This window comes from Tachypleus tridentatus, unplaced genomic scaffold (genome assembly GCF_004210375.1).
Source record: "Tachypleus tridentatus isolate NWPU-2018 unplaced genomic scaffold, ASM421037v1 Hic_cluster_2, whole genome shotgun sequence".
NCBI lineage: Eukaryota > Metazoa > Arthropoda > Merostomata > Xiphosura > Limulidae > Tachypleus > Tachypleus tridentatus.
In genome coordinates this window covers 21,818,120-21,832,410 of record NW_027467782.1, presented here as the reverse complement: position 1 = coordinate 21,832,410, position 14,291 = coordinate 21,818,120, and the positions used below count along the sequence as shown (strand labels likewise).

Below are 14,291 nucleotides of genomic sequence, written 5' to 3'. Positions count from 1 at the left end.
CTAGACTCCTCCTAACCCTCCAGTCCGAACGTGTGTTGCATGTCCCACTTTTATTTAGTATCTCTGCAACTGACATCCGGACTACCACCCTCTGGTCATTTCAGTAAGCAGGCGTGTGGAAAGGAGAACATTGTAACCTTTCTTGCTTTGTGTTTTTTTTTTCTTTTGACAGACTTTCACGGTATAAATACAGCGTCTGAGAATTCCTTAGGTATCGCTTGCTTACTCCATAGTCTCAGAGGTTTAACAAACTCTACAAACATGAAAGTGGTGAGTGAATTGGTTAATAAGAAACTACGTTCTTTCATAGAGAACAATAGTCGCTCTCTGGTAAAATGGAACCAAAACCTAACTTTTTATCAAACTCGTGCTTGAAGTTCGTTGACTTCTGACCAAGGGGGCTTTTGTGTGTGTGGAATATATGTTGGATTAATATTACTGTTACTCAAGGTTAGCTTTATAGAAATACGGGGGGGGGGAGATGATAATTAGAGAGGGGCATTAGTAAAGTTTGGGTTGGTTTGTTTTGAATTTCGTGCAAAGCTATACGAGTGCTGTCTGCGCGAGCCGTTTCTAATTTAGCAGTGTAAGACTACAGCTAGTCAGCACCACCACCGTCAACTCTTGGACTATTTTTTTACCAATGAATAGTGGGATTGACCGTAACATTATACACCCCCGCGGCTGGGAGGGCGAGCATGTTTAGCGCGACGCGGGCGCGAACATTGCCAGGCCAATGCCAAAAAGCAGTCTAAAATGTCAAAGTATTATTGTGATAATATACGTCACGTTAGCCTTGTGTGTCCTTTCTCATTTACAAGCAGTTTCCTCATGAGAAAATCGTAAAAAAAAAAAATAATTACGAAACTGTTGTTGCCAGAGAAGTATGTAATTAGCAATAGGTACATGTAACTTAATACTATTAGAAATACGATGCATGCATTAAACATCATATTATGCCTTAGAGACAGACACTTACGTATCAATTTACCACTTGGAAATGAAACCATGTAACAAAATGAGCGATGTTTGTCAGCTATTTTAATGTTTTGTTTTATATCCGAGTTCGTGCTTTCTACCACAATGAAATTAATTTAAATAATTATCACTATTTTAATAATATATCAGTAAAATATTTTAGCGTATATAATAAATGTTGATTTAGGATGTACAAACGTGATTTTGTTTGGGGGGGGATTCTTACAACATAGACGACAATGTCCTGGATAAAAATATTATTTTCATCGAATATGTATACTTTTTAAAATACAATCGATTTTATGAATATGAAATGCTTATTTCTTTTAACACGTTTTCCAGTTATAATATATGACGTAAAAATAAATTAATTTATTGCTACAATTTTATTCTAGTGGTTTTTATATATATATTATGTTTATTGGCTACGTTTTTGTTGTTTTTCTTTAGGTTTTGTGATCTCGAGGCTTGCGTATTCTTGAATAGTTTTGTTGAACTTACTAAAATACATATCATTTATACAAACTGTGGTACCATATAGTTGTTGGTTCTTAAAATGTTAAAAAGTGGCATGACGTGCCTTACGCAGAGATTACTAATTAGTAAGCATATTTGTATAGCTGTGTATAAGAACGTTCTAATAAAGAAAAACGTTGTAAACGTTTCTAATCTTGTGTACCTCTCAATATATTTTTTATCTCGCGCGCTTTTAAACTCACGTGGATGACTCGTGTAGCTTTGCGCGAAATAAAAAACCAACAAAATCAGTTATCTAAAAATAAATGAATAAATACTACAACTGTATTTTAAATAAGTGTGTGTGTGGTGAAATGTTGTTTGGCGCGAAATTCATTTGGAGAAACTATCATTAAGTTTTCACCAAGTTTTGAAATAAATGTTTGAGTGTGTAGTTGTATTCCAATCGTGTAGAATCTTCATGCTTTTCATGTCTCGCCCCTTTTCACACACACACTAATTTATTCGTCAGGTTCTTACAGCTAAATTTATGTGTGAAAAATATGCTACTTTTAAAGCATAACCGTCATTATTTCAGATGAAAAAAAAGTGTATAACGTCAAAGGTTTGTGAAGAAATCAAATGTTACCTTGCTACGTGTTAATGCATTTATAAGTTACAAATCATACAAGTGAACTTTTAATATTTTATTTGAAAAATAAAAGTAAGGTTACAAATATCAGAAGTTACCTTATAAGTAAGGTAAGTGAAAACTACAAATAATTTACAGCTGTGGTATAATTACATGCTCTTCATTATCAGTGTGTGTGTTTGTGTATTTAGAGAAAATTAATAAAGTTAATTAAATTTGTAATAAATTACAATATTTTATCAGTAACGTTGAAATACTGATACAAAACTTAATGAATTTAATAAAGAAACTAAATAAAATTATTATGCTATTCTGTGACAAAGATAAGAATGTATTAAGTAAATATAAAGAAATAAAAGTTAAGACAGTTTACTAAAACTTTCAAATAACTATTTTTATTTATGAATAAGGTCATATAACAACTTGGCACAACTTTATGTCGATGTACACATTACCGCACATAAAGTGTTGTTTAGAGCACGATAGTAATAGTAGACTTAAAGAGTGGTGGTTGGGAGTTATACTAGTTAATTTAGATAACTGGATGGGAAGCTTTACACTAGTACAGGGTGTTCGGAAAGTCACTGTGCACTTGTATATTTATTAACAGACATGTTTCAACATAGAATACAGGAGGTAAATATGAATGACAATTATAAACAATGTTGAAAGTGACCCCGTTGGCATCAATACAGGCCTGGATCCTTCTTACTTCGTTCCTAAACACCGCTATCAGTTGCTGGCTTGAAATAGACTGAATAAAATATGATTACAAAACTGCACAGTGACTTTCCGAACACCCTGTATAATTCGTTTAGTGGGTTACCAATTAGTGCCTTTCTGCCATAATGGGGCTGAAATGCTAACTTCCAGAGGTAACTTTATTGAATTTACTTGTTTGGTTTTGAATTTCGCGCAAAGCTACACGAGGGCTATCTATGCTAGTCGTCCGTAACTTAGCAGTGTAAGACTAGAAGAAAGGCAGCTAGTCACCACCACTAACTCTTGGGCTATTTACCAATGAATAGTGGAATTGACCGTTGCATAACGTCCTCAATGTTGAAAAGGAAAGCATGTTTGATGTGACGGGGATTCGAACCCGTAACCCTCGGAGTACCAGTGCAGTGCCATAACCACCTGGCCACGCCAAGCCTCAGTTTAATTAATCCAGATGTTAGTACCTTATTTTTCTTATTCTTATTTTTCAGTTTTTTTCTTTACTATGGAAAGCAGTCAGCTACCCACAGCTGTCTACAGACAGTGAAGGGTTATATAGATGTGGGAAATCGCTCTCCTAATTTTAATTTCTACTGCTGTTTTTTTTATTTTACTTTATTTCATTTCTTTATGTGAGATTGGTGAATGAACTGATAGACGATGTATCTCCACCGCAATGTGGGTCCTACTTCTTCAGTCGCCTCTAAAACCTAGGGTACATTTTATACCTCACGTTATAGCTTGTACCCCGAGATTCTTTCAATTAGTGCAGTGTTTTTATTTTATTTTCGTTTTGGCTTGTTTTTGGTTATAACTAAATAATATATATTTTTTTGTTGTTATTCAAAATGCATTTCTCCATAATTGGCGTGTAGATAAGGGAGCTCAATTGTAGCAACGCACGTGATAAACCAATTTTGGGTGTGGCTGACATTATGAGGTCACTTATTTAGTTTTTAGGTTTACTGTACATCTACATAAATTCTAAGTATCTAACTTCTGTATACCTTTGTTTATTAAGTACATGTTTTCTTCTTCATTTCAGTTAAAAGTTTGTGGAGATCCAGAAAGATCGGATAATAAAAGGAAACTATTTTATTCAGTCATCAACAAGTAGATCTCTTAATTGAAAGCGAGCAAAATCACATGAAAGCAACTAGTAATACATTATATTCACACCCACTTTTAACAGCGATTCAACACAAATACATTCTTAACCACGAAGTAAAAAATGTACAGTGTCGCTGAAATAAGCTCCGGCATGGCCAAGCGTGTTAAGCGTGCGACTCATAATCTGAGGGTCGCGGATTCGCATTTCCGTTGCGCCAAACATACTTGCCCTTTCAGTAATGGGGCGTTATAATGTAATGGTCAATCCCACTATTCGTTAGTAAAAGAGTAGCCCAAGAGTTGGCAGTGGGTGGTGATGACTAGCTGCCTTCCCTCTCGTCTTACACTGCTAAATTAGGGACGGCTAGCACAGAGTAGCTTTGTGCGAAATTCAAAAACAAACAAACAAGTCGCTGAAATTATTTATAAACTTGAAATTTAGTCATAAAACGTAACGAGAAGTCCTATAAATTTCAACTTTTATAAGGTGGCCAGAACTCCTAGAAATGTCGATTATTATACAGTGGCCAAAAGACCACTTATAAAAACTTTCTTCCACCTTTAAACAGTGGACTTTTGGGCGACGTCATAAAGGCTTTCTTCTCACTGTTGTGATTTTGGTCTTACAGACCATGGAGGGTTAGTTCATTTAGATCACTTTCTCCACATAGGCTTTGGTTAACATAACATCACCAAATAAGCCCGAGATTAATGATTTTACAGTCACAGCTCCAATCATGAATAAAATTAAAAAGCAATAAAAATTAAAAATAATTACCAAATATATGGTCAAGTTCTAAGAAAATAATAAACTGCTTTCACTGAAAACATACAAGTACCTAAGTCAGGTTTTCTCGAAAGTTGTGCAATTTTCACTAGCACTGATTTTGTTGTTTGAAATAACACAAATGAGATGAAACATTGCTTACAATAAAAGACAAACTGTAACCACATATAAAAGACATAGATCATAAGAGATACATTTGTACAATATCTACAAGTTACAACTTAAAGCATTATAGTGAATATACGTTTAATACAAGAACCAACAGTTTTAGATAAGAAATGTGTAATTGGATAATATTCTATGAATAACAATAATATTTTGACACCGCACTGATAAAGAAATTATATGTTTTCACCCAATTAATGACACGTTTTTTATATTAAATTTTAAATAAAAGATTATTTGTTTCTTTTTTTTGGCCCAAAGCAACAAGTCTGTCTGTGAAAATAAATCGAGTTTAAACAAAACAATGGCCACAAGTCAGATACAAAACTCAAACACAATTAAAAAGAGGCCAATAAAAGGACGAAAACACAATTTACATCATGTAGAAGGAATATTATGCTATCAAACTAGAAATCTGCCTAATTATTCTGAAGTGCTTGCATCTTTATCAATGGAGTTTGGAATGCTTCCCAAGTGAGAGTCCCAGCACCAACGGTAGATTGGAGGTCCTGGAGAGAAGCAATCCTGTTTACTTACGATTCTGTCACCTTCCACACAATACATCAGGTAGAAATTACACATTTCATCATTGCCAGTTGGCCTGTACAGAAGTAAACAAAACAAAGTGTTCCGTGACGATAAAAAACCAACTTGGAAGTAAAAATGTATTCTCAAGATGACTGGTATGGGTAATAAAACTTTAATTAACACAAAGTACAGAACAACGTATCGATCTTCTGAGATCATTTTCAGATTCACTTGCAAACTCTCTTTGTTAACCTGAAGATGACTTAAGAAGACCGAAACGTTGTTCTGTTCTTTATGTTAATTAAAATTGTAATACCCACAATACATAAGTGTCATCAGAATGTAACCAGTTATTGAATTTACTTATTGTTTATTATTATATTTTTTTGTTGTTGTTGGTGGCGGTGGTATATAAAAACATCCATTTAACTTGAAAAGTATTCGTCATTTTAAATTAGAGACACAGAGGCACTCATAATAAGCATTTAAATTGTTACTGAAAATGACTAATTGCAACACGGAAGAAGACATTTAAAACAAAAAAAAATATTCATTTGCTTGGAATGTGAAGAATCCAAAAATTACTTGCAAATTAACACATGATACTTTTTATCATTTATTTTTCAGAAGATCATTAATCTGCTTTGGCACGAGTCCACGAGTTGACTGCAATCTTTACCAATTTTTGGATCGCGGTACCACACCTCAATTATGGCTTCAATTAGCTTATCATTCATAGTACAGTATTTTCCCCGAAATCTTTCTTTACAAATCGCCAAAAGATTTTCAATAGGATTTAAGTCTGGAGAGTTTCCAGGTCAGTCCATCACCTTTATTTGCATTGTAATAATAAAATTCTTCACACGTTTCGATGTGTGGCACTGAGAAAGATCTTGCTGAAAAATGCCAGATCCATCTGGAAATCTCTTTTTCAATTCTGGAACGACTCTTCTCTACAAAACTTCGATGTACTGTGGTCCTCGCATCATACCTTCTACGATATGTAAGCCTCCGACGCCATAATAGCTGAAAAAGCTCCAAAACATTTTCTTCAAGGGATGTTTTACGAACTGATTGATGTGAGATTCTCGAAGTTTCTCATATCGAAATCTGCGAACATGCAGACATCTTTGACCCTGTACAAAGAAATGAGTCTCGTCACTGAATAACACCTTCCTCCATTGTTCTTGTGTCCAGTTCTTGTATTTCAGACCCCATTGATACTGTTTTTTCTTTCTTGAGTTGGTAAGAAGTCGTTTTTTGATTGGTCTCCATGCCCTTCTAACGCAATTTCGAATGACGTAATATTCCTCAAATTTCGTCATATATCCCAAAAATAGGTCGACCGTACTGCAAAACACAGCTAATAACGCCGTCTGCGTGAAAAAATGACTATTAAAGGAAATCAGCGGGTCCAGCGAGCCTACACCGGCCGCCAAGTTAAAAATATTGTAAAATGACCATTTGTCTCAATTAATTTGTACAAGAGTGTAGTTCATAACTATACTAAATATTTTCCAAGTAAAAAATATACTAAAAAACAAAATAAATGTCATATTTTTGTAATCACAAGGAAATCAATCATTTGTATTATATTTTTGTTTGTTTGTTGAATGTGAAATAAAAATGTTAAAACGTAAATATTTGCTTCAGAAATTTCTTACCCAACTTCAGTGTCAACATCTCTGAAATTTTTCATCGTACAACGAGCAGCCTGTTAATAAAATATTCAAATTGACTGTTAAGTATAACATGTATAAAAATAAAGAATACCATGATTTATATTAATGTATATTTATTTGCTCCAGTATTATAACCTCATAACTAATAATTTTAAACATTTTAATTCAAGCTTTCTTTACCAGGGGCGTAGATTTTTTACACCCGATTGGGGGGGGGGGTGATTTTTGCAACCACGTATGTTGACTGTTCAATTTATAAATTGGTAATCACTGATTATGTGAACCTGAAAACTGTAAACATGCAGTCACAGAATAATCTTGTTGACACGATACTTCAAGGTTTCCATGTAGGTTTGTATAAGTGAGGTGTTGTGAACAGTTTTTAAAATGTTGACAGAATAAAGACATATGTGTCACAAATTAACTGCCACATGAATTTATTCCTGCACACTGCATAGTATAAAAGATGGCCATTATACTTGACAAGGTTACTAATAACTTTCATTGCATGAATTACGTTTTCAAATATTAATGAAGTTAGTAATTACCCTTGATAAGTTTATATATACTAAAAAAACTGTTCATGTTGTTTGATAAAAATAATTAAAATGTCTTTGCAAACTCTTGAAAATTACACATCATTACAATTAAGCAATAATTATTCATACTTTTCATTGAAGTAAGATTCATTTAGTCCTCTAGTCTACATGTTCCCAAACATAAACCTCCTTTGTGATGATCTGTTTATTAATCCTTTCATAAGCTCTTCTATATTTATCTTGTCGACCTCATCTTTGTGAATGTGACAAACTGCCACATAGTTGAAAAGGCATTGAGACATAGTTGACCTTAACCACGTCTTCAACCGTCTTAATGCGGAAAAGCTGCGTTCACATTCGCAGCTGGATACTGGACATACAAGCAAAATTTTCATGAGAAGAAACACTTCATAGAACATCTGCTGGCTTGTTTCATGCATTTTACAGTAAGTATCCTTCGCACCTTTTAGAGATACTGCTTTTGTTGTTCCTTTGAACATGGGCAACTGAAACTCGGGCCGTTGTGCAGAGATTTCTGGATAGAAGTTTATAACCGAGTTGTCAATCTTGCCAGATGTGATCATGTTCTCAAGTGCCAGATATTGCCTCAAGTCATTGTTGTCTGCATTGAATCTAGTGGTCAGATGTTCTATGACTGTGTTCAAAAATTCAAAATATTGGCTTCTGTAGTAATCTCTAGTTGTTGCAGAATGGTGTGCTGAGCCATCACCTGTGATCCTTCTGGGGGGTCTGCGAATACGTGGTAGTTCAATAGGCACCAGATATAGGGAAGTTACCTTTTTCTCAGCTTCATCAAATATCTTGTTGTAATATTCCTGTGTTCGCAATACCCGCAGTTGCTCAACTGTCATTGCAGATGCTTCAATCATGCCAGATACTGTCGCTGATTTTGCTTGGAATGCACGGTTTAGTTCCTCTAATGCAGCTAACGGATGCTGAGCCATCAACAATCCTAAAACTGTCTTTCCTTTGTCAAATCTGTCCAGCAGACCTCGTGCTTTCACTGCTACATCTGATTTTTTATTTGCTAATTCAGATAAAGAATCAACAATGTCACTGTAGTGATCATTACACATGTAATTGCAGATAGGTGGCACAACCAGCGCGTTGGACACAGTGGGGGGATGTATTTAACTGGATCATTGTGGCTGTCTGACGATACAATACTTTCAAAGATTTTCTTGTATTTGCCTGACCTCTGAAGCAAGTTCATGTACCTATTGGATAGAATCTAACACATTCACAAGCTTCAACTGCATGTTGCATTATTAAATTAGCCTTGTGTGCTCCGCAGTGAAAAAACAAAGCTGACGGTTGCTTCTCTTTTATTTTTGCCTGACATCCACTGCACGTACCATTCATGTTAGCGGCTCCATCATAAGTTTGTGTTCTTAATCCTGACAGTGTTAAATTGAGTCTAGTCAGTACATCAAGTATAGTCGAGGATAGTTTCACCAGTTGTATTGGAAACACTGTACAAACCAAGAAATGTCTCATGGACGTCAAGGTTCTCATCTACGTATCGTACACATATTGCTTCCTGTTCGACGCCTGTAACATCTTGAGTGCCATCAACCATTAATGCAAAGACTTTACTCTTCCAGGATCTTCATTAACTGCAGGAAGTTCCCCTCCGTATCAGTATGTCCACGTAATGCTAAACCTTGACGCAGTAAGAAACGTAAACTTCTGAATATTTTGTCTAAACTTATTTTGTATTCTTCCTGCTGCTTCTTTTTCCATCATGTCGCTGGACATTCACTGGAGTTACATCAAGTGAACCTTCTGGAGATATAGCGAATCTGTGCTGAGAGGAGGATTGGTATTCGTTGAATTTCTGTTTTGCCTTTTTCCAGTTGCAAAAACCCTTGGATATGAAGGTATACTCCACTGGCCTCTCCAATTTCCCTGTAAAAAGGCCTCTATTTTTCGCCTTGGCGAAAGAAAGCATATGACTTTTTGAGTCTGACTGTCGAAGTGCAGCCATGGGAACTCATCAAACCACTTGCCCTGGAAGTTGATATTTTGAGATTTTGCTTTCTGTCGAGGTATTAGTTGTGAGTCTGGATGATATGGCTTCCTACACTGTATCTGTGGAGTGTCAGATTTTTTATTACTGCACAAACTTGTTTCACAACTATCTGGTGGTTTGTAATGTGCAATAGTTGCACAAGTATTTTCAGACTCGTCCTGTGATGAACATGGTATTTCCTCTGTATGGCAAATTTCTATTCTTTTGCTTGAGGTTGTTGGATTATCTGCATCTACATTGTCACTTGTAGTACTAGTAACTGGCTTGCAGAACTGTTTAATGTGGGAAAGTTTTAGACGCTTGCTTGTCATAATTGGAATCTGTTTCCCAGATGACTCAACAGGCTAAAATACAGTTTTTATTGAAAAACTCTGATGTACAATGAATGAAGATAGAACAGAATGGAAGTTGGACTGAACTGTACAATGTATTTAAGTCGAACGCGCGAACCTCACAGTGACTACCGAGCTGACTGATTGCCTGGGCATCGCTGGGACAATAATGTGTGCTAGTTACAACAGAAGTAATTGCAAGTTTCTCGAAAAATACTTAAACAATCACAAATATATTATATTCCTGTTAAAACTCATCAAAAGGCAAACACGTTGTGATATAATATCTATTAGCACGTCTATTAAATGAAAACACCTAAACAAAAACTAGCAATACAATTCGAGTAGAGGCTTCAGGCCGTTGAAATCGCTCCTTTTGTGTTCTAATTATACAAGAAAATACAACATTTTTACTATCTGTTTTTTTACCATAAAGTTCCAGCACTTTATTAGAGGGCAGTGATAATCTGAAATTTCATGGATTAATGAGAGCCACAAACACAGGTCTAATGAGCCCTGTTGTAAAATCGAGGCTCAGACTAAAGGGATGGGAGGGGTGATGTAGGGCGCATCTGGATCCGAGTGGCCCGTTAACTGTACACTAAACGTACACTATAGTCAGCGTCTTCGGCAACTAAGGAGAGTAAGGTGTTCGACAATAAAACCGGCTAGACATGTATAAGAACAAATGGCGTAGGAAAACCGCACAATATACACATAAGATTGATGCAGCTACAAGCTACAAATGGCTTGCCAGATCTAGATCATAGGAGTTTGAGACTAATATTTTCGAATTTAATGCTCTGTTCAATATGTTGTGATGAAACTTTTACTTAACCTCACACTACGTACAAGACATAGGTAGATTTTGAGATAGTGCTTGCAAGCTTTGCATGTATATTTAGGCCTACTGACTGATACTTACGAACTATCGCTTAGATCGAAAAGCTCAGAAGTATGCCTATATTAAAGATGTAAATTTCGGCTACTTAAAAAGCATACATCTAGGCCTAATTATGTAATTCGATTGGTAAGAACACGAGAATCACAAGAACAAACACACAATTTGTAGGCCTGTGATGCAATAAAACAATTCAACAGACCAAACTGTAGGGAGGATGATTGAATGCACCATCCCCCACCTAAAATGAAGGGGGGATGTATACCCACCATCCCTCCGGAATCTACGCCCCTGTTCTTTACTGTATTACAAAATTTCAATACAATTTCCACAGAAAACACGTAATGACCTTTGTTATCCCTCACCACGATATCTCCTTGCAAAATTGTCAAGTTGTTCTGAACAGGGTAGAACATCTGAAACAGGTAATATTAACATTAAGTTAATATTATTTATTTCGTATAGAAGTATTTAATATTATGAAATTTAAATAGTTCTCACGTTTCCTGGTTAGTTTTAATTGCACACATTTTCAAAGATTATCGAATTGTTTCTACAAATACCTGTGGTTTCAGAAGGTCATGTTTTCCAATCAACAGCCACTGGCCATTAGGCTTAAGAACATATCCTGCCACAAGCATGAGAAATATACATACATGTTTAAAAGTTAAAAACTAAAAATATATAGAAACTTTTACTAATGCACTTAAAATTCATTAAGAATTACACATCCCTCGAACAAACTTATAATATAAATAAAAGGGTTATTTGTCTTTTCAATACATATATTTACTTCACTTTCTTATATTTCAGGTTACATATATTCAAATAAGTTTCTTATTTATAATTACTTGCTTCAGTGATAAAGATGTCAAATAGCATGTGCAACAAAACATTTTTATTTGTCTCAATAAACACATACTTGTCCATGTATAACCTAAAAAAATGTCTTCTTAAAATAACTTGCATACCCCTAAACTGAATAATACAGTAGATATTGAAAGTTTTCCTTGTAAAACACTTGGAGAATTACAAAAATATATTTAACTGATGTGTGCAACATTTGTTATGTGTGTATTGTATTTACTTACTGTTTGTTATCAAATGCAATTAATAATAAAGTATGAAGGAAATATATTAATCATACTTGAAAATATAAATTCCTCAATATGGAAATAAAATACATAAATTACCAGCACCTTTATGTATAACAAATAATAGGAATTGTTTAAAAACTGTGATGGAAAATGAAATGATTGAATGGTATAGATTAGGAGAGCCAACAGAATGGAGACAATTATTACATGAGTTCCAATATCCTTAGAGAAATTCCATGAATTCATACTAATATATATAAACACCAGAATATATTCTGCTTTATTTAATCAACTTTCTTTTCATATTGATTTACATAATTTCTATAGTTTCCAGTGACTACATATAAAAGCAGAATGAAACAGTATAATATTACATTCATGTCCTATAGTGAAAAATATGTTTAAGTGAAGTTAAACACAAAGCTACACAATGGGTATCTAATCCCAGTTTATAGCGTTGTAACTCTGCAGACATGCTGTTGTGCCACTGAAGAAAAGATGGGATGAAAAGAATCCATCAATATTTAGCAAAATTCACTCTGATAGTTACTTGTATTCATATTTACCTATGTGCACGTGTTTAATTTTCTCTTGTGGTATACAGGCTTATCATATGTTTTAATATAGAAATTTTTCAAAGTTTTCATTTATTTTGGTGCATGTAGTTTTAACTTTCTTTTGACCCAGTTACCTACAGTTCTTGGTCATTCACCTGATGTATCACTGCTGTCTTCTTGTGAGACATATTTCTTTAAATATTTACATACAATGTGAAGATAATTAGAAGTGTTTTCCATTGAAAGGTCAGGTGACCTTATCATGCAAGAATAACACCAAAACAATCTCCCTTATCTAGCAGTGAAAGTGATAAAAAAAATCACATGGGTAGCACAAGAAATATGGGCAGACTAGGAATATTGTTTCCTGTATATAATGCCATGCATGCTTTTCTCAGTCTGGGACAACTTAATAATGGAGAGGGGGAGACTCTTTTCAACAAAGGAACTTTCTTTAGTCCATACAAACATTTTTTATTTTTGAGAGTCAAATATTGTTTTGTTGTGCCAGTGTCTTAAGCGTCAATCAAAGTTAGAAAATTCAGACTCGCTCTACAATAAATTTCTGTCAGACCTCCAGTTATTCTGTAGAGAAAAGTTTTATCATTCTTGGATAATATTACAGCATATGAGAATAGTGCAGCCTCAGTTTTTTGTATTTACTTTTACTTTCCCAACCAAAAATACAGACAAGAAATGTTATTCCGATTCCAATTTTTAGCATTACCAAATAGATATATAGGAGAACCGAGCAAACAACAAATTTAAGCAGACTGATAAAGTAAGTCCAATAGGAAGTACTCACTCTAAGTGAGAAGGACGTGTGAGTTGAAATACTGAAGTATTTATATATGATGCAAATAGAGGGCATTGCTGTCCTTACTATTTGTATACCACAATGCAAATTACATAGCAGCTGGAAACCAAATATGAACGTATATGTGTGTGTGTGAGTGTGATGTTATCAAGCTTCAAGTTTAACACAAGTATGTTAGCAAATACTTACCCAACTGGTGAGTGTGTGTCCGAAAAGCAAAAGGATAAATTTCTATTTGGTCCTGGATCATACATTCTGTTTCCACGTGCTCTAAATGCATCCATTAGAAAGATTAATTTCAATATCCAAGTACATTAAAGAGAATATAAGTAAATCTTTTTGGTATATTATAGAATGTTAACATATTCAAGCATTAATTTTATATTTTAAGTTGAAAATTCAATTAGCCATTTCTTTCAGAATACGAAGATTGATGTTCTGTGGTTATATTCCCAAAATCATCAAAATAAATTACTGCAACATAAATTATCCCTCTTAAATGCTGGGTGTTTTACTTAACAATATGAAAACAATTTCAATGGGAGCTTTGAAAACATGAGATTTATAAAAAAATATGCTAAACCTCAACTGTCAGACTGATTTCAATGACCAATAAATATATCACTTAAAAGGAACACACAACTATCCTGTAAGAACAACGACCCAAATACAAAATTATATGGACACTTCGACTAGTAATCCAAGGGTCGCGGGTTTGAATCCTCTTCACACCAAACATGCTCGCCCTTTCAGCCCTGGGGTGTTGTATAATGACGGTCAATGCCACTATTCGTTGGTAAAAGAGCTGCACAAGAGTTGGCGGTGGGTGGTGATGACTAGCTGCCTTCCCTCTCGTCTTACTATGCTAAAATTATAGACAGCTAGCGCAGATAGCCTTCGTGTAGCTTTGCGCGAAATTA

At 34.6% G+C, this 14,291-nt stretch overlaps 1 protein-coding gene across 2 annotated transcripts; it reads right to left on the bottom strand.

Moving 5' to 3' along the window:
* Positions 1-2,514: 2,514 nt before the first annotated feature.
* LOC143242970 (putative peptidylglycine alpha-hydroxylating monooxygenase 1) lies at positions 2,515-13,885 on the bottom strand. 2 transcript variants are annotated; one of them, XM_076486580.1, is made up of 4 exons: positions 11,464-12,009; positions 11,250-11,316; positions 7,058-7,107; positions 2,515-5,466 (listed from the first exon to the last, which is right to left on the bottom strand). In XM_076486580.1, the coding sequence occupies exons 1-3, from the start codon at positions 11,539-11,541 to the stop codon at positions 7,070-7,072; spliced, it is 183 nt and encodes a 60-aa protein (XP_076342695.1). In that variant the 5' UTR covers positions 11,542-12,009; the 3' UTR covers positions 2,515-5,466; positions 7,058-7,069. The 2 variants fall into 2 exon arrangements, with proteins under 2 accessions (XP_076342695.1, XP_076342694.1); XM_076486579.1 differs by having other exon boundaries at positions 11,250-13,885.
* Between the last annotated feature and the right edge of the window lie 406 nt (positions 13,886-14,291).